Genomic DNA, 23,366 nt, shown 5'->3' with positions numbered 1-23,366 from the left:
TGACCTCTGACTCCCAAGCCCGGGCTCTTTCCACTGAGCCACGCTGCTTCCCAGCATGGGCCTGAGCGTCCAAAGGACCTGGGTTCTAATCCCTCCCCCTTGTCTGCTCTGATGTTGGGCAAGTCATTTCTGTGCCTCAATTACCACTTCCGTCCAATGACGATTAGGACTGTGAGCCCCGGACATGGGCTGTGTCCAACCTGATTAGCTTGGCTCTACCCCAGTGCTTAGTACAGTGCCTGGCACATAGTGAGCACTTAGTACCATCCAAAAAAAAAAAAGTTGGTAGACTCGAGCCCTGCCCATGAGGAGATTTCCGTCTGGAGGGGGAATAAATGCCGTTACTACCACCGCTTCCGGACGGTAACAGCAGGGTAGATGGGAGGCCCGGGATCGCTCCAACGTCCTTCCCTGAGGGGCTCTGACTCCCGAGAAGGGTCCCCGGCCATAACGGGAGAGTCCGCGAAAAAGCAAGAGGCCCGGAAATCCCCGGTGGCGTCTTTTTTGGCCTTTCCCCGCAGCTCTCGAGAATGTGATGAAGACCTCCAGGCCCACGGAATCAGTGGGTGCGGCCAACCAGAAAATGGTCCGGCTAATGGCCGGCAACATCAGCTCGGGAGACCCGTCTTGGATGCTGCAGCTGGTAAGTGCCCCTCCCTTCCCCTCCGTTTTCCGGAATGGGCGCTTCCCTCTGGGATCAATCAATCAGTCGTATTTATTGAGCGCTTACTGCGTGCAGAGCACTGTACTAAGCACTTGGGAAGTACAGAATCATTCATTCATAATAATAGCATTTATTAGGCAAGGGAAAGCAATGGCGTATGTGTTCCTTTCCCCCACCCCCTTCCCGAAAGCACCCCTCAGATGGAGGATGGATGTTGCCAACTTGTACTTCCCAAGCGCTTAGTACAGTGCTCTGCACACAGTAAGCGCTCAATAAACACGACTGAATGAATGAATGAAACTCATTTGGAAGCATCCTCTACGTGCTCGAAGATTTTGCGTTCAAAATCAAAGAGGAACAGTGCTTTGCACGTAGGAAGCGCTTAATAAATGCTGCCATTATTATTATTCTCTGGGCCTCAGTTCCCTCATCTGTCAAATGGGGAAGACTGTGAGCCCCCCAAGGGACAACGTGATCACCTGGTAACCTCCCCAGCGCCTTGCACATAGTAAGCGCTTAGTAAATGCCATCATCATTATTACTGTTATTATTCTCTGGGCCTCAGTTCCCTCATCTGTCAAATGGGGATGCAGACTGTGAGCCCCCCGTGGGACAGCCTGATCACCTTGTAACCTCCCCAGCGCTTTGCCCATAGTAAGCGCTTAGTAAATGCCGTCATCATTATTACTATTATTATTCTCTGGGCCTCCGTTCCCTCATCTGTCAAATGGGGATGAAGACTGAGCCCCCCGTGGGACAGCCTGATCACCTTGTAACCTCCCCAGCGCTTTGCCCATAGTAAGCGCTTAGTAAATGCCATCATCATTATTACTGTTATTGTTCTCTGGGCCTCAGTTCCCTCATCTGTCAAATGGGGATGAAGACTGTGAGCCCCCCGAGGGACAACCTGATCACCTTGTAACCTCCCCAGCGCTTTGCCCATAGTAAGCGCTTAGTAAATGCCATCATCATTATTACTATTATTATTCTCTGGGCCTCAGTTCCCTCATCTGCCAAATGGGGATGAAGACTGAGCCCCCCGTGGGACAGCCTGATCACCTTGTAACCTCCCCAGCGCTTTGCCCATAGTAAGCGCTTAGTAAATGCCATCATCATTATTACTGTTATTGTTCTCTGGGCCTCAGTTCCCTCATCTGTCAAATGGGGATGAAGACTGTGAGCCCCCCGAGGGACAACCTGATCACCTTGTAACCTCCCCAGCGCTTTGCCCATAGTAAGCGCTTAGTAAATGCCATCATCATTATTACTATTATTATTCTCTGGGCCTCAGTTCCCTCATCTGCCAAATGGGGATGAAGACTGAGCCCCCCGTGGGACAGCCTGATCACCTTGTAACCTCCCCAGCGCTTTGCCCATAGTAAGCGCTTAGTAAATGCCATCATCATTATTACTGTTATTATTCTCTGGGCCTCAGTTCCCTCATCTGTCAAATGGGGATGAAGACTGTGAGCCCCCCGAGGGACAACCTGATCACCTTGTAACCTCCCCAGCGCTTTGCCCATAGTAAGCGCTTAGTAAATGCCATCATCATTATTACTGTTATTATTCTCTGGGCCTCAGTTCCCTCATCTGTCAAATGGGGATGAAGACTGTGAGCCCCCCGAGGGACAACCTGATCACCTTGTAACCTCCCCAGTGCTTTGCACATAGTAAGCGCTTAATAAATGCCATCACGATTATTAACGAACGTACTTCCACCGTCTTCAGCTCAGGGACAGCGGGTCTTAGCGAGGCAGAGTGTGAACGGGCCCTTGTTTTGAAGGTGGAGGATTTAATCGGCGTCGGCGAGCAGGAGGTCTACACCGTGAAGCAGAAAATGACCTCAACCGTGGTCAGTTCGGTGCTGGTCAGCTGCTGCTGCTCTTCAAAAAAGGAAACCCACTTTCCCTTTGCCTGGAGAGTCTTCGGTCTGCTGGAGAGAAGAATGAGGCAGCTGGAAAACATAATGTCTACCCTGGTAAGTGCCGGGGACCCCGGAGGGCTCGGGATGTGCGTCTTTGGACACGTCGGGCTCTCCCAAGCGCTCAGTACCCAGTAAGAGCCCGGTAAATCCGGCGGCTCGCCACCCGCTCACGTTGCCGTTGCCTGAAATCCCGCCGGGGTCGGTTTCCGCTCCCGCCCGCGTCCGTCAGGAAATCCCCCACGAGTGGCACTCCGAGCTGACGTCCGACGGCCCGGTGCCGGCGGAGATATGGTCCGGCTACGTCGACAGGCTCCACGAGGGTCAGATGGTGGCGGTGGGAGACTCGGTGATGGTCCTGTTCATGCTGAGGAGCTTTGTGTTCGCCCTGAGGCCTCCGCTTTCGTTCCCCAGAGGTGAGGCGCGGGCGGCGGGGGCCGGGGGGAAGCGGGCCGTGCCCGGGGGAAGAGAGGGAGCGAAGAGGAGGGTGGGGAGAAAGCAGAGGGGTCTAGCGGGATGGCGCCCGGATCAGGGAGTGGGGAGACTGGGATCTAGACTGTAAGCCCGCTGTTGGGTAGGGACCGTCTCTATATGTTGCCAACTTGGACTTCCCAAGCGCTCGGTACAGTGCTCTGCACACAGTAAGCGCTCAATAAATACCATTGAATGAATGAGACGGTCCCTACCCAACAGCGGGCTCACAGTCTAGAAGGGGGAGACAGACAACAAAACAAAACATGGAGACAGGTGTCAAAATCATTCATTCAGTTGTATTTATTGAGCGCTTACTGTGTGCAGAGCACTGGACTAAGCACTTGGGAAGTCCAAGTTGGCAGCATCTAGAGACGGTCCCTACCCAACGGCGGGCTGAACAGTCTAGAAGGGGGAGACAGAGAACAAAACAAAACACGGAGACAGGTGTCAAAATCATTCATTCAGTTCATTCATTCAGTCGTATTTATTGAGCGCTTACTGGGTGCAGAGCTGGACTAAGCGCTTGGGAAGTCCAAGTTGGCAACATCTAGAGCTGGTCCCTACCCAACAGCGGGCGCTCAGTCTAGAAGGGGGAGACAGACAACAAAACAAAACACGGAGACAGGTGTCAAAATCATTCATTCAGTCGTATTTATTGAGCGCTTACTGTGTGCAGAGCACTGGACTAAGCGGTTGGGAAGTCCAAGTTGGCAACATCTAGAGACGGTCCCTACCCAGCAGCGGGCTCACAGTCTAGAAGGGGGAGACAGACAACAAAACCAAACACGGAGACAGGTGTCAAAATCATTCAGTTCATTCATTCGGTCGTATTTATTGAGCGCTTACTGTGTGCAGAGCACTGTACTAAGCGCTTGGGGAGTCCAAGTTGGCAACATCTAGAGACGGTCCCTACCCAGCAGCGGGCTCACAGTCTAGAATCCATCCCAGCGCTTAGTACAGTGCCTGGACTGTGAGCAGGCCGCCCCCAACTGTGACTATTCTAGACTGCGAGCCTGCCGTTGGGTAGGGACTGTCTCTAGATGTTGCCAGCTTGGACTTCCCAAGCGCTTAGTCCAGTGCTCTGCACCTAGTAAGCGCTCAATAAATACGATTGATTGATTAACAAATACCGTCATTATTAGAGGGGGAGACGGGCATTCATAGATATAGATATGGAGTCAGGGGGTTCCTCTCGCGTCCAATTCCCCCACCGAGACCTTTCCAGCGCTCGGCTTCTGGTGTTTCTCGACCGGGCCCCGTCCAGTCACGCCGTACCCCGTGCGTTTTCCCTTCTGTCCGGCGGGCATCGAAGCAGGCGAGCCGTGGTGGAATCCGGAGCGCCTGAGCGAAGACGGCCGAGACTACGTACGCCTGCTCGTGGGGCTGTTCGGAGTCCTGCTCGGAGGCGGCGACGCGTTCCACTTCCGACTTCTCATGCGCCTCTTCCTCCAGGTGATTGCCGGGCGACGGCTGTGGTGCCGAGCGGAGCCGGCCTCGGCGCCGCTTTATCCTGTCAATGACGCGCGTCTAGCTTCATTTCCATTTATTCTGACAATTTGACACCCGTCCACGGGTTTTGTTCTTTGGCCGTCTCCCCCTTCTAGACTGAGAGCCCGTTCAGTCATTGTCATATTTATTGAGCGCTTACGGTGTGCAGAGCACTGGGCTAAGCACTTGGGAAGTCCAAGTTGGCAACATCTAGAGACGGGCCCTACCCAACGGGGCTCACAGGCTAGAAGGGGGACACAGAGAACAAAACAGGACATGTTAACAAAATAAAATAAATAGAATAAATGTGTTCATTCATTCATTCAGTCATATTATTGAGCGCTTACTGTGTGCAGAGCACTGGACTAAGCACTTGGGAAGTCCAAGTTGACAACATATAGAGACGGTCCCTACCCAACAGCGGGCTCACAATCTAGAAGGGGGAGACGGAGAACTAAACAAGACATGTTGACAAAATACAATAAATAGAATAAATATGTTCATTCATTCATTTAATCGTATTTATTGAGCGCTTACTGTGTGCAGAGCACTGGGCTAAGCGCTTGGGAAGGCCAAGTTGGCAACATCTAGAGCCGGTCCCTACCCAACAGCGGGCTCACAGTCTAGAAGGGGGAGACAGAACAGAACAAGACATGTTAACAAAATAAAATAAATAGAATAAATATGTTCATTCATTCAGTCGTATTTATCGAGCGCTTACTGTGTTCAGAGCACTGTGCTAAGCACTTGGGAAGTCCAAGTTGGCAACATCTAGAGACGGTCCCTACCCAACAGTGGGCTCACAGTCCAGAAGAATAAATAAATTATAGTAGAAGCCCCTCCAGACCCCACCAGAACGCCCTATCCTTGAAGGCTGGGAACGAGGCTCTTGAGAGCTCGGTGCGAACGGTAATAACAATAGTAATAATAATCAATCAATCAGTCAATCAATCGTATTTATTGAGCGCTTACTGTGTGCAGAGCACTGGACTAAGCGCTTGGGAAGTACAAGTTGGCAGCATAGAGAGACAGTCCCTACCCAACAGTGGGCTCAGTGATATTTAAGGGATTACTTAAGGCGCCGTTCTGAGCGCTGGGGTATATACGAGATAATCGCATCTCGTAGAGAAGCAGCGTGGCTCAATGGAAAGAGCCCGGGCTTTGGAGTCGGAGGTCATGGGTTCAAATGCGGGCTCCGCCAACTGTCAGCTGTGTGGCTTTGCGCAAATCACTTCACTTCTCTGTGCCTCAGTTCCCTCATCTGTAAAATGGGGATGAAGACTGTGAGCCCCCCGTGGGACTAACTGATCACCTTGTAACCTCCCCAGCGCTTAGAACAGTGCTTTGCACGTAGTAAGTGCCTAGTAAATGCCATTATTATTATAATCGGGGGTTGGGCACGGTCCATTAGTCCCCCGGAAGCGCTCAATAAATACCACTTGTGGAGTCAGATTAGAGAGCTTAAAATATTGAATAAAAGAAGGCATGCATATGTGTGTGTCTGTCGAGGCTGGCGGTGTTCCGGTTTTTACGAGCCCGAAAAGGAGAAGCCTCACGGAAGGAGCACAACCCTGAAAATCAGGACTAGGGCCCTAATTCCGGTTCCGCTTGGCTGCTGTGTGACCTTAGGCGGGTCACTTCACTTCCAGGCCTCAGTTCCCCTGCCTGCAAAATGGGGGTTCAGTCCCCATTCTCCCTCCTACTGCGAGTCCCACACAGGCCCCAATGATCTAGTATCCCAGCGCTCAGCACAGTGCTTGGGTCAAAGGGCTTAACAAATACGGTTATTATAGTCACCTATCCGGGTTTCTGTCCGGCCTCTGTCGTCGAGCCACTCTGTCCGGGCGTCCTCCGCTCCCCCCGTCACCTTCTCTTTTCTTCGCAGGAGCACCTGGAGGACTCCGCCGAGCTGTTCAAGTTCTTCTCCGTCCTGTGGACCTACTGTTGCAGCGCCTCCGATCCTCTGCGCTGCTCCGTGAATGCGGTTCTACAGGTGCGGGCGCTGTACGTCGGGAGCGCCGTGCTGGCATCGCCGACGGCCCAGAGGAAAAAGCAGCTGGCGTCCGCCTCCTCTCCAGGTACCCCCTACCCCGACCCGTGGTTTCGGTCGGGGAACTTCTCCCGGAAGTTCTCCCGTTAGAGCGGCGGAAAAGAGAGCGGATTAAGCCGCGTGTTTTCATTCATTTCATTCATTCATATTTATTGAGCGTTTACTGTGTGCAGAGCACTGTACTAAGCGCTTGAAAAGCACAAGTTGGCAGCATCTAGAGACGGTCCCTACCCAACAGCGGGCTCACTGTCTAGAAGGGGGAGACAGACCACAAAACAAAACATGCGGACGGGTGTCAAGTTGTACAGTTATGGTTGTACTGTGTTCTCATTCATTCATTCATTCAATCGTATTGAGCGCTTACTGTGTGCAGAGCACTGTACGTCGGGAGCGCCGTGCTGGCATCGCCGACGGCCCAGAGGAAAAAGCAGCTGGCGTCCGCCTCCTCTCCAGGTACCCCCTACCCCGACCCGTGGTTTCGGTCGGGGAACTTCTCCCGGAAGTTCTCCCGTTAGAGCGGCGGAAAAGAGAGCGGATTAAGCCGCGTGTTTTCATTCATTTCATTCATTCATATTTATTGAGCGTTTACTGTGTGCAGAGCACTGTACTAAGCGCTTGAAAAGCACAAGTTGGCAGCATCTAGAGATGGTCCCTACCCAACAGCAGGCTCACTGTCTAGAAGGGGGAGACAGAGAACAAAACAAAACATGCGGACGGGTGTCAAGTTGTACAGTTATGGTTGTACTGTACTCTCCATTCAATCGTATTGAGCGCTTACTGCGTGCAGAGCACTGTACTAAGCGCTTGGGAAGTCCAAGTTGGCAACATCTAGAGACGGTCCCTACCCAACAGCGGGCTCACGGTCTAGAAGGGGGAGACAGAGAACAAAACAAAACATATTAACAAAATAGAATAAATAGAATAAATTGAGTCATACTTATTGAGTGCTCACTGTCCTAGGCACTTGGGAGAGTACAGTACAACCATAACCGTACAACTTGACACCCGTCCACATGTTTTGTTTTGTTGTCTGTCTCCCCCTTCTAGACTGTGAGCCCGCTGTCGGGTAGGGACCGTCTCTATATGTTTCCAGCTTGGACTTCCCAAGTGCTTAGTACAGTGCTCTGCACACAGTAAGCACTCAATAAATACAATTGAATGAATGAATGAGAATACAGTACAACCATAACCGTACAACTTGACACCCGTCCACATCTTTTGTTGTCTGTCTCCCCCTTCTAGACTGTGAGCCCACTGTCGGGTAGGGACCGTCTCCAGATGTTGCCGACTTGGACTTCCCAAGCGCTTAGTCCAGTGCTCTGCACACAGTAAGCGCTCAATAAATACGACTGAATGAATGAATGACGGTACAGTACAACCATAACTGCACAACTTGACACCCGTCCACATGTTTTGTTTTGTCGTCTGTCCCCCTTCTAGACTGTGAGCCCGCTGTCGGGTAGGGACCGGCTCTATAGGTTGCCAAGTTGGACTTCCCAAGCGCTTAGTACAGTGCTCTGCACACAGTAAGCGCTCAGTAATTACGATTGAGTGAATGAATGAATAAACAGACACATTCCCCGCCCCTAGAGAGGGGCCTTTTATGTCCGGCGCTTTCCTTTTGTCCGACGGCCAAACCTCAGGTATCTTCTTCTTTTCCCCTCAGCCTCCCTGCGAGGCAGGGAGGGTTCGGTCGTCTCAAACTGTTTCGTTTTCCAGGCGAGGGGCCCGAGGCCCAGAGCGGTGAAGAGACTCGGAGGCTTGGGATTAGAACCAAGGCCTTGGGATTCCCGGCTCCCTCCTTCGACCTCGCGATCCCGCTCTTCCCAGGACCCAGAGGGCGAGGAATCATCCCTCCCCTTTTGGGCCGGACGGGCTGCGGACAAGGCGCCCAGTGGGGATCCCTCCGGTTTGGGCCGGAGTGAAGGTTCCTCTCCCTCTGACTCTGTCTCTTTCTCCGTCAGTGGTAGTATCCTTGCTGATTAATTTGGGAAGCCCTATCAAAGAGGTGCGGAGGGCTGCCATCCGCTGCCTCGAGTCCCTCGATGGAGAGAAGGGGTTTCCATTGCACGCGGTCGTCCATCACGTGGTCCAGAAAGCGGAGGAGATCACCTCAGATGCCACCTACATCATCCAGGTCAACGCCGCGTCCTCCTCATGGCTTTCCTCCTCTTCCTCTCCGCCAACGGTCCCGGGCCTCTCTTATCGCGTCCAGTCATTTTGGCTAACACAGGGGTTTCCATTACGCGATTTCTAGCTAATAATAACAGTGATGGCATTTATTAAGCACTCACTACGTGCCAACCACTGTTCTAAGCACTGGGGAGGTCACAAGGTGATCAGGTGGTCCGACGGGGGGCTCGCAGTCTTCATCCCCGTTTTCCAGACGAGGGAACTGAGGCCCAGAGAAGTGAAGTGACTTGCCCGAAGTCACACAGCCGACAAGGGGCGGAGGCAGGATTGGAACCCACGACCTCTGACTCCAAAGCCCGGGCTCTTTCCACTGAGCCACGCTGCTTCTCTGGATAAGTCAGTAGAACTGCCGCCATCCCAGAGTTTTCAGTAGACAACTCGGATAGAAGATGAAGGAAGGATTTTTTTTTATTTAGTATTCCTTAAGCGCTTACTTAGTGCCAGACACCGTACTAAGCGCCGGGGTGGTTGGACATAATCCGTGTCATCTGTTCCACATGAAGATGACAGTCTAAGGAGAAGGGAGAACAGGTGTTATGTTTTTGGTAATGGTATTTTAAGTGCACAGAGAGTCTGCCCAGATCAAATATCTGTAGAAGCAGCATGGCTCTGGAGTCAGAGGTCGTGGGTTCAAGTCCCGCTCCGCCAACTGTCAGCTGTGTGACTTTGGGCAAGTCACTTCTCTGGGCCTCAGTTCCCTCATCTGGAAAATGGGGATGAAAACTGTGTGCTCCCCGTGGGACAACCTGATCACCTTGTAACCTCCCCAGCGCTTAGAACAGGGCTTTGCATATAGTAAGTGCTTAACAAGTACCATCATTATTATTATTATTAAATATCAGCCTTGGATCTATCCCAGCGCTTAGAACAGTGCGTGGCACATAGTGCTTAACAAACACCATCATATATCAATCTTGGATCTATCCCAGTGCTTAGAACAGTGCGTGGCATATAGTAAGTGCTTAACAAATACCATCATCATTCCTATTAAATATCAACCTTGGATCTATCCCAGCGCTTAGAACAGTGCGCGGCACATAGTAAGCACTTAACAAATACCATCATCATTCCTATTAAATATCAACCTTGGATCTATCCCAGCGCTTAGAACAGTGCGCGGCACATAGTAAGCGCTTAACAAATACCATCATCATTCCTATTAAATATCAACCTTGGATCTATCCCAGCGCTTAGAACAGTGCGCGGCACATAGTAAGCACTTAACAAATACCATCATCATTCCTATTAAATATCAACCTTGGATCTATCCCAGCGCTTAGAACAGTGCGCGGCACATAGTAAGCGCTTAACAAATACCATCATCATTCCTATTAAATATCAACCTTGGATCTATCCCAGCGCTTAGAACAGTGTGCGGCACATAGTAAGCGCTTAACAAATACCATCATCATTCCTATTAAATATCAACCTTGGATCTATCCCAGCGCTTAGAACAGTGCGCGGCACATAGTAAGCGCTTAACAAATACCATCATCATTACTATTAAATCTCAACCTTGGATCTATCCCAGCGCTTAGAACAGTGTGCGGCACATAGTAAGCGCTTAACAAATACCATCATCATTCCTATTAAATATCAACCTTGGATCTATCCCAGCGCTTAGAACAGTGCGCGGCACATAGTAAGCGCTTAACAAATACCATCATCATTCCTATTAAATATCAACCTTGGATCTATCCCAGCGCTTAGAACAGTGCGCGGCACATAGTAAGCGCTTAACAAATACCATCATCATTACTATTAAATATCAACCTTGGATCTATCCCAGCGCTTAGAACAGTGCGCGGCACATAGTAAGCGCTTAACAAATACCATCATCATTACTATTAAATCTCAACCTTGGATCTATCCCAGCGCTTAGAACAGTGTGCGGCACATAGTAAGCGCTTAACAAATACCATCATCATTCCTATTAAATATCAACCTTGGATCTATCCCAGCGCTTAGAACAGTGCGCGGCACATAGTAAGCGCTTAACAAATACCATCATCATTCCTATTAAATATCAACCTTGGATCTATCCCAGCGCTTAGAACAGTGCGCGGCACATAGTAAGCGCTTAACAAATACCATCATCATTCCTATTAAATCTCAACCTTGGATCTATCCCAGCGCTTAGAACAGTGCGCGGCACATAGTAAGCGCTTAACAAATACCATCATCATTCCTATTAAATATCAACCTTGGATCTATCCCAGCGCTTAGAACAGTGCGCGGCACATAGTAAGCGCTTAACAAATACCATCATCATTCCTATTAAATATCAACCTTGGATCTATCCCAGCGCTTAGAACAGTGCGCGGCACATAGTAAGCGCTTAACAAATACCATCATCATTCCTATTAAATATCAACCTTGGATCTATCCCAGCGCTTAGAACAGTGCGCGGCACATAGTAAGCGCTTAACAAATACCATCATCATTACTATTAAATCTCAACCTTGGATCTATCCCAGCGCTTAGAACAGTGTGCGGCACATAGTAAGCGCTTAACAAATACCATCATCATTACTATTAAATATCAACCTTGGATCTATCCCAGCGCTTAGAACAGTGCGCGGCACATAGTAAGCGCTTAACAAATACCATCATCATTCCTATTAAATATCAACCTTGGATCTATCCCAGCGCTTAGAACAGTGTGCGGCACATAGTAAGCGCTTAACAAATACCATCATCATTCCTATTAAATATCAACCTTGGATCTATCCCAGCGCTTAGAACAGTGCGCGGCACATAGTAAGCGCTTAACAAATACCATCATCATTACTATTAAATCTCAACCTTGGATCTATCCCAGCGCTTAGAACAGTGTGCGGCACATAGTAAGCGCTTAACAAATACCATCATCATTACTATTAAATATCAACCTTGGATCTATCCCAACGCTTAGAACAGCACGTGGCACACAGTAAGCGCTTAACAAATACCATCATCATTACTATTAAATATCAACCTTGGATCTATCCCAACGCTTAGAACAGCGCATGGCACATAGTAAGCGCTTAACAAATACCATCATCATTACTATTAAATATCAACCTTGGATCTATCCCAGCACTTAGAACAGTGCGTGGCACATAGTAAGTGCTTAACAAATGCTATCATTATTATTAAGTATCACCTTGGATCTGTCCCAGCACTTAGAACAGTGCGGATCCCCATAGATCCAGCGCTGGGATAGATTCAAGGTTGGTATTTAATAACAATAATAATAATAATGATGGTACTTGTTAAGCGCTTACTATGTGCGAAGCCCTGTTCTGAGCGCTGGGATAGATCCACATCCACAGTGCGCACATAGTAAGCGTTTAACAAATCCCCCCACCATCATCAAATACAAGGAAAGCTACGACAAAGGACCCGGAGATCAAGTCGGGTTGCGGTTTCGGTCGGTCCCGGAAATCACCCGGCGTCCGACCCTCGCGTCCCGAAAAAGCCTCCGGGCAACTGTCTTTTCTAACTTTTCGTCTCCTGGCTTTCCCAGGATCTGGACAGCTTCTTCGCAGAGCGGCCGGCGGAAAATCGGCAGAAATCTGCTCAGAAGGCGTCCGGGCCCCTCAGCCACCTGCTCTCCTGCGTCCACGCTCCCAGCTGTCCGTCCTACGTGGTCAAGAGTCTGTTGAAAGTCCTTCGGGGAGTCAACAGCGAGGTGCGTTGTGGACGATGATGTTGATGTTCATCCGTTCATTCATTCAATCGTATTTACTGAGCGCTTACTGGGTGCGGAGCGCTGGACTGAGCGCTTGGGAAGTCCAAGTTGGCAACATATAGAGACGGTCCCGACCCAACAGCGGGCTCACAGGCTAGAAGATGTTGTTGAGGCAGATGTTGATGCAGATGCTGATGTTGAGGCAGAGCGGCCCAACAGGTTTGCATTCATTCATTCAGTCGTATTTATTGAGCGCTTCCTGTGTGCCGAGCACTGTACTAAGCGCTTGGGGAGTCCAAGTTGGCACCATATAGAAACGGTCCCAACCCAACAGTGGGCTCACAGGCTAGAAGGTGTTGTTGAGGCAGATGTTGAGGCAGATGCTGATGTTGAGGCAGATGTTAATGCAGATGCTGATGTTGAGGCAGAGCGGCCCAACAGGTTTGTAGTCGTTCATTCATTCATTCATTCAATCGTATTTATTGAGCGCTTACTGTGTGCAGAGCACTGGACTAAGTGCTTGGGAAGTCCAAGTTGGCGACATCTAGAGATGGTCCCTACCCGACAGCGGGCTCACAGGCTAGAAGGGGAAGACAGACAACAAAACAAAACATGTGGACGGGTGTCAAGTTGTACAGTTATGGTTGTACTGTACTCTCGTTCATTCATTTGTTCAATCGTATTTATTGAGCGCTTACTGTGTGCAGAGCACTGGACTAAACTCTTGGGAAGTCCAAGTCGGCAACAAATAGAGACGGTCCTTACCCAACAGTGGGCTCACAGTCTAGAAGGGGGAGACAGACAACAAAACAAAACATGTGGACAGGTGTCAAGTTGTACGGTTATGGTTGTACTGTGCTCATTCATTCATTCAGTCGTATTTATTGAGCGCTTACTGTGTGCAGAGCTAGTCGGAGCAGTAGTGGGGAGTGACGTGGCCTAATGGATAGAGCCTGATCCTGGAAGTCATTAGGACCTGGGTTCTAATCCCGGCTCCGCCATTCATTCATTCATTCAATCGTATTTATTGAGCGCTTCCTGTGTGCAGAGCACTGGACTAAGCGCTTGGGACGTCCAAGTTGGCAGCATCTCGAGACGGTCCCTACCCAGCAGTGGGCTCACAGACTTGCCCAGAGTCACACAGCTGACCCGTGGCGGAGCCGGGCTTTGAACTCCAAAGCCCGGGCTCTTGGTCCAATGCTGTGCACCCAGTAGGTGCTCAACAAATCGGATTGACCGATGTTTGTGACCCCGGGCCCGCCCGCGGTCCCGGCCTTTCAGGCGATGCTGTGCCAACTGCTGCCCACCCTGGACCGGCTGCTGGAGAAGGCGCGGGCGGGGCCGGCCCCGATGCCGGCGGACGAGGCGGCCGTCCTGCAGCTGGCCCTGGCCCAGTTCAACGAGCACTCGGCCCCGCTGCTCCGCAAGGACCCGCGGAGCCTGGAGCTGTTCTTCAAGGCGGTGCAGACCCCCCAGGAGCCCCGCAAAGGGACGCCCGCCCCCCAGCTCGCCGCGCTGGCCCAGGTGGGTGCCGTCCCGCGCCCGGGGTCGGGGGGGTCTTCTCTACTCCCGGTTCTCTCTCACGGCGGGGGGGACGGTGGCCTTCTTCCACGCGGCGCTCCCCACCGCAGGTGACGAAGCCGTTCTTCGCCGCCGTGGCGGACGAGAGGATTCAGCAGAAGCTGTTGGGCCTCCTCTTCGATTTGCTGTTGAACTGCAAGAGCCCGGTGTGCGCGCAGACCATTGGCAACGTTTTCAAAGGGGTGAGTGCGGCCCGGGCGGGGGGCCTTCCCATCCCCGTTCCCCCCCATCGCCCGGGGGAGCGGCTGGGGGAGACGGTCACCCCCCCGAGAAGCAGCGTCTGCCGAGGGGCTGCGGCTTCTAATCCCGGCTTCTCCGCTGGGCCAGCCACACGACTTCTCTGGGCCTCGGTTGCCTCATCTGGCAAACGGGGATCAGTCAATCAATCAATCGTATTTATCGAGCGCTTACTGCGTGCAGAGCACTGTGCTGAGCACTTGCGAAATCCAAGTTGGCAACATATAGAGACAGTCGTCATCATCATCAATCGTATTTATTGAGCGCTAACTGCGTGCAGAGCACTGGACTGAGCGCTTGGGAAGTCCAAGTTGGCAACATATAGAGACAGTCATCATCATCATCAATCGTATTTATTGAGTGCTTACTGCGTGCAGAGCACTGGACTAAGCGCTTGGGAAGTCCAAGTTGGCAACATATACAGTCATCATCATCATCAGTCGTATTTATTGAGCGCTTACTGCGTGCAGAGCACTGGACCAAGCGCTGGGGAAGTCCAAGTTGGCAACATCTAGAGACAGTCATCATCATCATCAGTCGTATTTATTGAGCGCTTACTGCGTGCAGAGCACTGGACTAAGCACTTGGGAAGTACAAGTTGGCAACATATAGAGACAGTCCCTACCCAACAGTGGGCTCTGTCTAAAAGGTGGAGACAGAGAACAAAACCAAACATACTAACAAAATAAATAGAGTAATAAATCTGTACAAACATATATACATATATACAGGTGCTGTGGGGAAGGGAAGGAGGTAAGATGCGGGGGATGGAGAGGGTGACGAGGGGGAGAGGAAGGAAGGGGCTCAGTCTGGGAAGGCCTCCTGGAGGAGGTGAGCTCTCAGTAGGGCCTTGAAGGGAGGAAGAGAGCGAGCTTGGCGGATGGGCAGAGGGATTGGGGGCATTCCAGGCCTGGGGGATGAAGACTGAGCCCCAAATGGGATCACCTTGTGTCTCCCCCAGCGCTTCGACATTCATTCATTTAGTCGTATTTATTGAGCGCTTACTGTGTGCAGAGCACTGGGCTAGGCTCTTGGGAAGCACAAGTTGGCAACATCTGGAGATGGTCCCTACCCAAAAATGGGCTCACAGTCTAGAAGGGGGAGACAGACAACTAAACAAAGCATATTAACAAAATAAAATAAACAGAACATATACAACTAGAGTAATAGATATGTACAAACATATTCATTCATTCAATCATATTTATTGAGCGCTTACTGTGTGCAGAGCACTGGACTAAGCGCTTGGGAAGTCCAAGTTGGCAACATCTAGAGACGGTCCCTACCCAACAGCGGGCTCACGGTGTAGACGGGGGAGACAGACAACAAAACAAAGCATATTAACAAAATAAAATAAATAGAATAAATACGAACAGTGCTTGGCATGTAGTAAGCGCTTAACAAATACCGTCATTATTATCGTTATCTCCCTCGGGTCGACGCCCCGGAGGCCCCTTCTGACGACCCTGAGTCAGTCGCGTCATTGAGTGCTTACGGAGTGCTGAGCACTGTACTAAGCACTTGGGAGAGTGCACTGTAACGGACACATAATATTAACTGCCCTATCGGTTAAGCTCATAGCGCTTAACAAATGTCATAAAAATAAAAAAATAAATACGATTGAATGAGAGAATGAAAGTCACTTAACTTCACTGGGCCTCAGTGACCTCATCTGTAAAATGGAGATGAAGACTGTGAGCCCCCCGTGGGACAACCTGATCACCTTGTAACCTCCCCAGCGCATAGAACAGTGCTCTGCACACAGTAAGCGCTCAATAAATACGATTGAGTGAATGAATGATTGTGCCAGGCACTGTACTAAGCGCTGGGTTAGGTATAAGATAATCGGGTTGGACACAGTCCTTGTCCCACGTGGGGCTCACAGTCTCAGTCCCCATTTCCCAGATGAGGTAGCTGAGGCCCAGAGGAGTTAAGTGACTCGCCCATGGTCACACAGCAGACAAGGGCTGTCCATTAGGCCACGCTGCTTCGTTCCCATTCCCTGCCCACAGTGAGCTTGCAATCTAGGGGGGAAACAGACATTAATAGAACGTGGCTCAGTGGAAAGAGCCCGGGCTTGGGAGTCGGAGGTCATGGGTTCGAATCCTGACTCATCCACATGTCTGCTGTGTGACCTTGGGCAAGTCACTTCACTTCTCTGAGCCTCAGTTTCCTCATCTGCAAAATGGGGGTTAAGACTGTGAGCCCCACGTGGGGCAACATGATCACCTTGTATCCCCCCCAGCGCTTAGAACAGTGCTGCACATGGTAAGTGCTTAACAAATGCCATTATTATTATTCTTTGAGCCTCACTTTCCTCATCTGCAAAATGAGGATTAAGATTGTGAGCCCCACGTGGGGCAACGTGATCACCTTGTATCCCCCCCAGCGCTTAGAACAGTGCTGCACATAGCGCTTAACAAATGCCATCATTATTATTATTATTATTCTCTGAGCCTCAGTGACCTCATCTGTAAAAGTGGGGATTAAGACGTGGGACAACCTGATCACCTTGTATCCCTCCAGTGCTCGGAACAGTGCTTGGCACGTAGTAAGCGCTTAACAAATGCCATTTGTTATTATTATTATTATTATTATATGCAGATATGGACATAAGTGGTGTGGGGAGAAGGGAGATTGGGAGAAGAGGGCTTAGTCAAGGAAGACCTCTTGGAGGAGATGGGCCTTGAGTAAGGCTTCGAAGGAGGGGAGAGTCATTGTAATCGGGCGGGCCGGCTATTTTAACGAGGGACGGGGCCGTCTTTTCAGATTTCCGTCAACGCCAAGCAGATCCGGCTGGAGCTGGAGCTGCCGGAGAAGAGCAAGGCTCTGGGGACCGTCCAGCAGGCCAGGAGACAGAAGATGCAGCAAAAGTAAGAACTGGCCCAGTCCCCCGTATTTACTGAGCGCCTACCGCCTGCACGGCACCGTACTAAAAGCTCGGCAGAGTACGATAAAACCGCCGCATTCCCTGCCCACAACAAGCTTACGGTGTAGAAGGAACTCCCTGGCATTGCCTTATCCATCCATTCATTCATTCAGTCGTATTTATTGAGCGCTGACTGCGTGCAGAGCGCTGGACTAAGCGCTTGGGAAGTGCAAGTCGGCAACGTACAGGGACGGTCCCTACCCGACAACGGGCTCACAGCCTAGAAGGGGGCGACGGAGCAAAAAAAAAAATAGTAGACAGGTGTCCATACCGACAGAATAAATAGAATTATAGCTATATACACATCATTGATAAAACAGAGTAATAAGTCTGTACAAATAGACACAAGGGGGATGGGGGGCCGGAGGGGAGGGAAAAAAGGGGGCTCAGTGTGGGAAGGCCTCCTTGAGCAGCAGCGTAGCTCAGTGGAAAGAGCCCGGGCTTTGGAGTCAGAGGTCATGGGTTCAAATCCCGGCTCTGCCAATTGTCAGCTGGGTGACTTGGGGCAAGTCACTTCACTTCTCTGGACCTCAGTTACCTCATCTGGAAAATGGGGGTTAAGACTGTGAGCCCCCCATAGGACAACCTGATCACCTTGTAACCTCCCCAGTGCTTAGAACAGTGCTTTGCACATAGTAAGCGCTTAATAAATGCCGTCATTATTATTATTATTATTCTCTGGGCCTCAGTTACCTCATCGGGAAAATGGGGGTTAAGACTGTGAGCCCCCCGTGGGACAACCTGATCACCTCGTAACCTCCCCAGCGCTTAGAACAGTACTTTGCACATAGTAAGCGCTTAATAAATGCCATCATTATTATTATTCTCTGGGCCTCAGTTACCTCATCTGGAAAATGGGGGTTAAGACTGTGAGCCCCCCGCGGGACAACCTGATCACCTTGTAACCTCCCCAGCACTTAGAACAGTGCTTTGCACGTAGTAAGCGCTTAATAAATGCCATCATAATTATTATTCTCTGGGCCTCAGTTACCTCATCTGGAAAATGGGGGTTAAGACCGTGAGCCCCCCGTGGGACAACCTGAGAAGCAGCCTGGCTCAATGGAAAGAGCCCGGGCTTTGGAGTCAAAGGTCATGGGTTCGAATCCCGGCTCCACCACGTCAGCTGTGTGACCTTGGGCGAGTCACTTAACTTCTCTGAGCCCCAGTTCCCTCGTCTGTCAAATGGGGATGAAGACCGTGAGCCCCCCGTGGGACAACCTGATCACCTTGTATCCCCCCAGCACTTAGAACAGTGCTTTGCACATAGTAAGCGCTTAACAAATGTCTAAAAAAAAGGATCCGGGTTCTAATCCCGGCTCTGTCACTCACCTCCCGTGTGGGACCCTGGGCAAGTCGCTTCTCTGGGCCTCGGTTTCCTCATCTGTAAAACGGAGATTCCGTCCCCGTTCTCCCTCCTACGTAGACTGTGACTACTTAATCGGACCTAATTAACGGGTACCTACCCCGGCGCTTAGAGCGGCGTCTGACCCGTGGCAAGCGCTTGGGTCTCCGGCTACCGCGGAGAGGCTCTCACCCCTCTGCTCTGTGCGGCAGGAAGTCGCCGGACCCGGAGGGGGTCCAGGAGGTCGGCAGCGTCTCTTGGCAGAGGGTGACGCTGATCCTGGAGCTGCTGCAGCACAAGAAGAAGCTCCACAGTCCCCAGGCCCTGGTGCCGGCCCTCTTCAACCTCCTCTCCAGGTAACGGCCCCGCGGAGGCACGGTCGCGCCCGCGGGACGTCACGTCGGGAGCCCGTCCCCGCCCCCTCCACGCGGTCATCGCCCCCCATCATCATCAATCGTATTTATTGAGCGCTTACTGTGTGCAGAGCACTGGACTAAGCGCTTGGGAAGTACAAATTGGCAGCATATAGAGGCAGTCCCTGCCCAACAGTGCGCTCACAGTCGAAAAGGGGGAGACGGAGAACAAAACCAAACATACTAACAAAATAAAATAAATAGAATAGATATGTACAAGTAAAATAAATAAATAGAGTAATAAATATGTACAAACATATATACAGGTGCCGTGGGGAAGGGAAGGAGGTAAGATGGGGGGGATGGAGAAGGGGACGAGGGGGAGAGGAGGGAATGGGCTCAGTCTGTCGGGCCGGATCTCAGGCGGCGGTCAGCCCGGGGTGTGAGAAATCTCCTCTCCGTGGTGGCGGTGATTCATCTGTTGGGGTGGACGAGAGCAAATCCCACAGCTCTCTCAGTGGCACCTCGGACGGGTCACTTAATCCGCCCGGGCTTCGGTTTCCTCAGCTGTAAAACGGGGCTGTGAGCCGCAGGAGGGACAGGAGCTGTATCCCGGTTTCCTAACCTTCATCATCATCATCATCAGTCGTATTTATTGAGCGCTTACTGTGTGCAGAGCACTGTACTAAGCGCTTGGGAAGTCCAACTTGGCAACATATAGAGACAGTTCCTACCCAGCAGTGGGCCCACAGTCTAAAAGGGGGAGACAGAACAGAACCAAACATACTAACAAAATAAAATAAATAGAATAGATATGTACAAGTAAAATAAATAAGTAAATAAACAGAGTAACAAATATGTACAAATGTATATACAGGTGCAGTGGGGAAGGGAAGGAGGTAAGATGGGGGGGGATGGAGAGGGGGACAGGAAGGAAGGGGCTCAGTGATGATGAGGAGGTGAGCTCTCAGTAGGGCCTTGAATCGGCCCCCGGCGTTCAGCACATAGTGGCCCACGTGATATTCACGTGACCGTGTCCCGAGGGGCGCGTCCCTGGGCGGGCCAGCCAGGGCCGTTTCCCCACCCGGCCGGGCCGGCGGAAAGGCGGTGACAGAGGCCTTCTGCTCAGGTTGGCCCTGCTGAGAGCTCACCTCCTCCAGGAGGCCTTCCCAGACTGAGCCCCTTCCTTCCTCTCCCCCTCGTCCCCCTCTCCATCCCCCCATCTTACCTCCTTCCCTTCCCCACAGCACCTGTATATATGTATATAGGTTTGTACATATTCATTACTCTATTTTACTTGTACATATCTATCCTATTTATTTTATTTTGTGAGTATGTTTGGTTTTGTTCTCTGTCTCCCCCTTTTAGACTGTGAGCCCACTGTTGGGTAGGGACTGTCTCTATATGTTGCCAATTTGTACTTCCCAAGCGCTTAGTACAGTGCTCTGCACATAGTAAGCGCTCAATAAATACGATTGATGATGATGAAGTTCCCGCTTGCCTCATGTCTCTGACTTTGGCATCCATCAGCCAAGCCCTCATGCCCCCCAGGCTTCCCCGCCGAACCCCCCTAGAGAGCTCCCCCCCGAGAACCGGAGAGGAGGCGGGTGGACTTCAGCGGAAGCAGGAGAGCTTCTGGCCGTTCGTGAGGAAGAACTTTAGTTAAATGCATCAACAGGAGAAAATCCGGGCTGTCCGAGGGATGTGGTAGGGTAAGGGGAAGTGTGAGAGAACAGTCAGCGAGCGTCCTGGGAGATTATAAGCCTTTCCCCTGCATGGAGGCGGGGGACTGGCTCGCCTGACCTTTCCGATTCATTCATTTGTATTTATTGAGCGCCTACTGTGTACTGAGCACTTGGAGAGTCCAATTCGGCATAGATAGAGACCATCCCTACCCAACAACAGGCTCCGATTGGCTCCCAGGGCTGGACTCTAGGATTTTGAAATTATTTTCAGGCCCCTCGTGGGCGCTTCTTGCCTCAGACAAGAGCGGCGTTCTACATTAGGCCCTTCGGAGGACGGAGCCCGAGTTCCGAGTACACGCGGCGTGCCAGCTTTTTTTTTCTACTAGCTTAAAAGGCGTGTCGCCTGACCTCTCCGATTCATTCATTCATATTTATTGAGCGCCTACTGCGTACTGAGTGCTTGGAGAGTCCAATTCGGCAAACAGATAGAGACCATCCCTGCCCAACAACGGGCTCCGATTCTCTCCCAGGGCTGGACTTCAGGATTTTGAAATTATTTTCAGGCCCCTCGTGGGCGCTTCTTGCCTCAGACAAGAGCGGCGTTCTACATTAGGCCCTTCGGAGGACGGAGCCCGAGTTCTGAGTACACACGGCGTGCCAGGTTTTTTTTTTTCTACTAGCTTAAAAGGCGTGTCGCCTGACCTCTCCGATTCATTCCTTCATATTTATTGAGCGCCTGCTGCGTAGTGAGCGCTTGGAGAGTCCAATTCGGCAACAGATAGAGACCATCCCTACCCAACAACGGGCTCCGATTGGCTCCCAGGGCTGGACTCTGGGATTTTAAAATTATTTTCAGGCCCCTCGTGGGCGCTTCTTGCCTCAGACAAGAGCAGCGTTCTACATTAGGCCCTTCGGAGGACGGAGCCCGAGTTCCGAGTACACGTGGCGTGCCAGGTTTTTTTTTTTCTACTAGCTTAAAAGGCATGTGTCCCGTTCCCCCGTGGCCTAACACGAGGCTGTCCCGGCCCCACAGGTGCTTGGAACTCTTGCCGTCGGAGCAGAGAAACCTGGAGTACACGAAGCAGCTGATCCTGAGCTGCCTGCTGAGCATCTGTCAGAAGCTGTCCCCGGATGGGGCCCGGATCCCCAAAGGTAAAAGAGCCACGTCCGGCCCTTCGGCCGGGACCGGCGGACGGGGGGAACGGGAAGGGCCGTGCCTAGTAACCGGGGCCGGGGGGCCTCCCTCCCCTCAGACGTTCTCGACGAAGAGAAATTCAACGTGGAGCTGATTGTCCAGTGCGTGCGGCTGTCCGAGATGCCCCAGACGCACCACCACGCCCTCCTGCTCCTCGGGACCGCCGCCACCATTTTCCCCGTGAGTCCCGTCTCCGCAAGGGGGTCGCCGCCTCCGGGCCCGAGATCCCGGGAAGCGGCAGAAATACGGAATCTGCCACGGGGAGAACGAGAATGAGCTGCTTCATCTCAGGCTGTTCTGTCTCGCCGCGACGACCTCGTTCGTTCCCGGTTCAGAAATGGGCCGCCGTGGATCGGTCCTCCTTAAATTCACGCCCTCTGTTTCGGCTTTTTTTTCATTCATTCAGTCGTATTTATTGAGCGCTTACTGTGTGCAGAGCACTGGACTAAGCGCTTGGGAAGTACAAGTTGGCAGCATATAGAGACGGGCGGGCTCACAGTCTAGAAGCCTTTTTTTATTTTAATGGAACTCGTTAATCAATCGTATTTATTGAGCGCTTACTGTGTGCAGAGCACTGGACTAAGCGCTTGGGAAGTACAAGTTGGCAACATATAGAGACGGGCGGGGTCACAGTCTAGAAGCCTTTTTTTATTTTAATGGAACTTGTTAATCAATCAATCAGTCGTATTTATTGAGCGCTTACTGTGTGCAGAGCACTGGACTAAGCACTTGGGAAGTACAAGTTGGCAGCATATAGAGACGGGCAGGCTCACAGTCTAGAAGGCTTTTTTATTTTAATGGAACTCGTTAATCGTATTTATTGAGCGCTTACTGTGTGCAGAGCACTGGACTAAGCGCTTGGGAAGTACAAGTTGGCAGCATATAGAGTCGGGCGGGCTCACAGTCTAGAAGGCTTTTTTTATTTTAATGGTATTCATTAAGCCTTTACTATATGCCATACTATGCGCTGATGTGGGTAGAAAGGTAATTGGGTTGTCCTTGCGATGATGATGGTATCTGTTGAGCGCTTACTATGTGCCAAGCCTTGTTCTAATATGGGGCTTCACAGTCTTGATCCCCATTTTCCAGCCGTAGTAATTTAGGCCCAGAAAAGTGAAGCAACTTGACCGAGGTCACACGGCAGGCAAGCGGCAGAGCCGGGATTAGAAATAATAATAATAATAATGATGACTATGATAATAGCAGTATCATAATATTATATTATATATATGATAGTATATCATTATATTATAATGATGATAATAATGATTAATAATTTGTTACGCGCTTACTATGTGCCAAGCACTCTTCTAAGCACTGGGGTAGATACAAGGTCTCAGGTTGTCCCCTGTGGGGCTCACAGTCTTAATCCCCATTTTACAGATGAGGTAACTGAGACTCAGAGAAGTGACTTGCCCAAGGTCACACAGCAGGCATTATTATTATTAACCCAGGTCCTTTCGACTCCGAGGCCCTTCATCAATCGTATTTATTGAGCGCTTACTGTGTGCAGAGCACAGTACTAAGCGCTTAAGGCCCTTGCTCTTTCCATTACGCCACGCTGCTTCTCTAGAAGGAGGC

At 51.0% G+C, this 23,366-nt stretch overlaps 1 protein-coding gene across 1 annotated transcript in view; it reads left to right on the top strand.

Moving 5' to 3' along the window:
* Window positions 1-23,366, top strand: part of HEATR1 (HEAT repeat containing 1) — an 81,053-nt gene that overhangs the window by 32,555 nt on the left and 25,132 nt on the right. Inside the window, exons 16-28 of the mRNA XM_038760952.1 lie at window positions 522-643; window positions 2,448-2,642; window positions 2,818-3,001; window positions 4,375-4,511; window positions 6,433-6,625; window positions 8,562-8,734; window positions 12,299-12,463; window positions 13,745-13,987; window positions 14,095-14,226; window positions 17,051-17,154; window positions 18,765-18,908; window positions 21,624-21,742; window positions 21,844-21,965. Coding sequence (XP_038616880.1) covers window positions 522-643; window positions 2,448-2,642; window positions 2,818-3,001; window positions 4,375-4,511; window positions 6,433-6,625; window positions 8,562-8,734; window positions 12,299-12,463; window positions 13,745-13,987; window positions 14,095-14,226; window positions 17,051-17,154; window positions 18,765-18,908; window positions 21,624-21,742; window positions 21,844-21,965 — 2,033 coding nt within the window. The remainder of the gene's footprint in view (window positions 1-521; window positions 644-2,447; window positions 2,643-2,817; window positions 3,002-4,374; window positions 4,512-6,432; window positions 6,626-8,561; window positions 8,735-12,298; window positions 12,464-13,744; window positions 13,988-14,094; window positions 14,227-17,050; window positions 17,155-18,764; window positions 18,909-21,623; window positions 21,743-21,843; window positions 21,966-23,366) is intronic.

The sequence above is a fragment of the Tachyglossus aculeatus genome, chromosome 19, assembly GCF_015852505.1.
Source record: "Tachyglossus aculeatus isolate mTacAcu1 chromosome 19, mTacAcu1.pri, whole genome shotgun sequence".
Classification (NCBI taxonomy): domain Eukaryota; kingdom Metazoa; phylum Chordata; class Mammalia; order Monotremata; family Tachyglossidae; genus Tachyglossus; species Tachyglossus aculeatus.
Note: the sequence above shows the minus strand (reverse complement) of the source record. Positions and strands in the feature narration are given on the sequence as shown.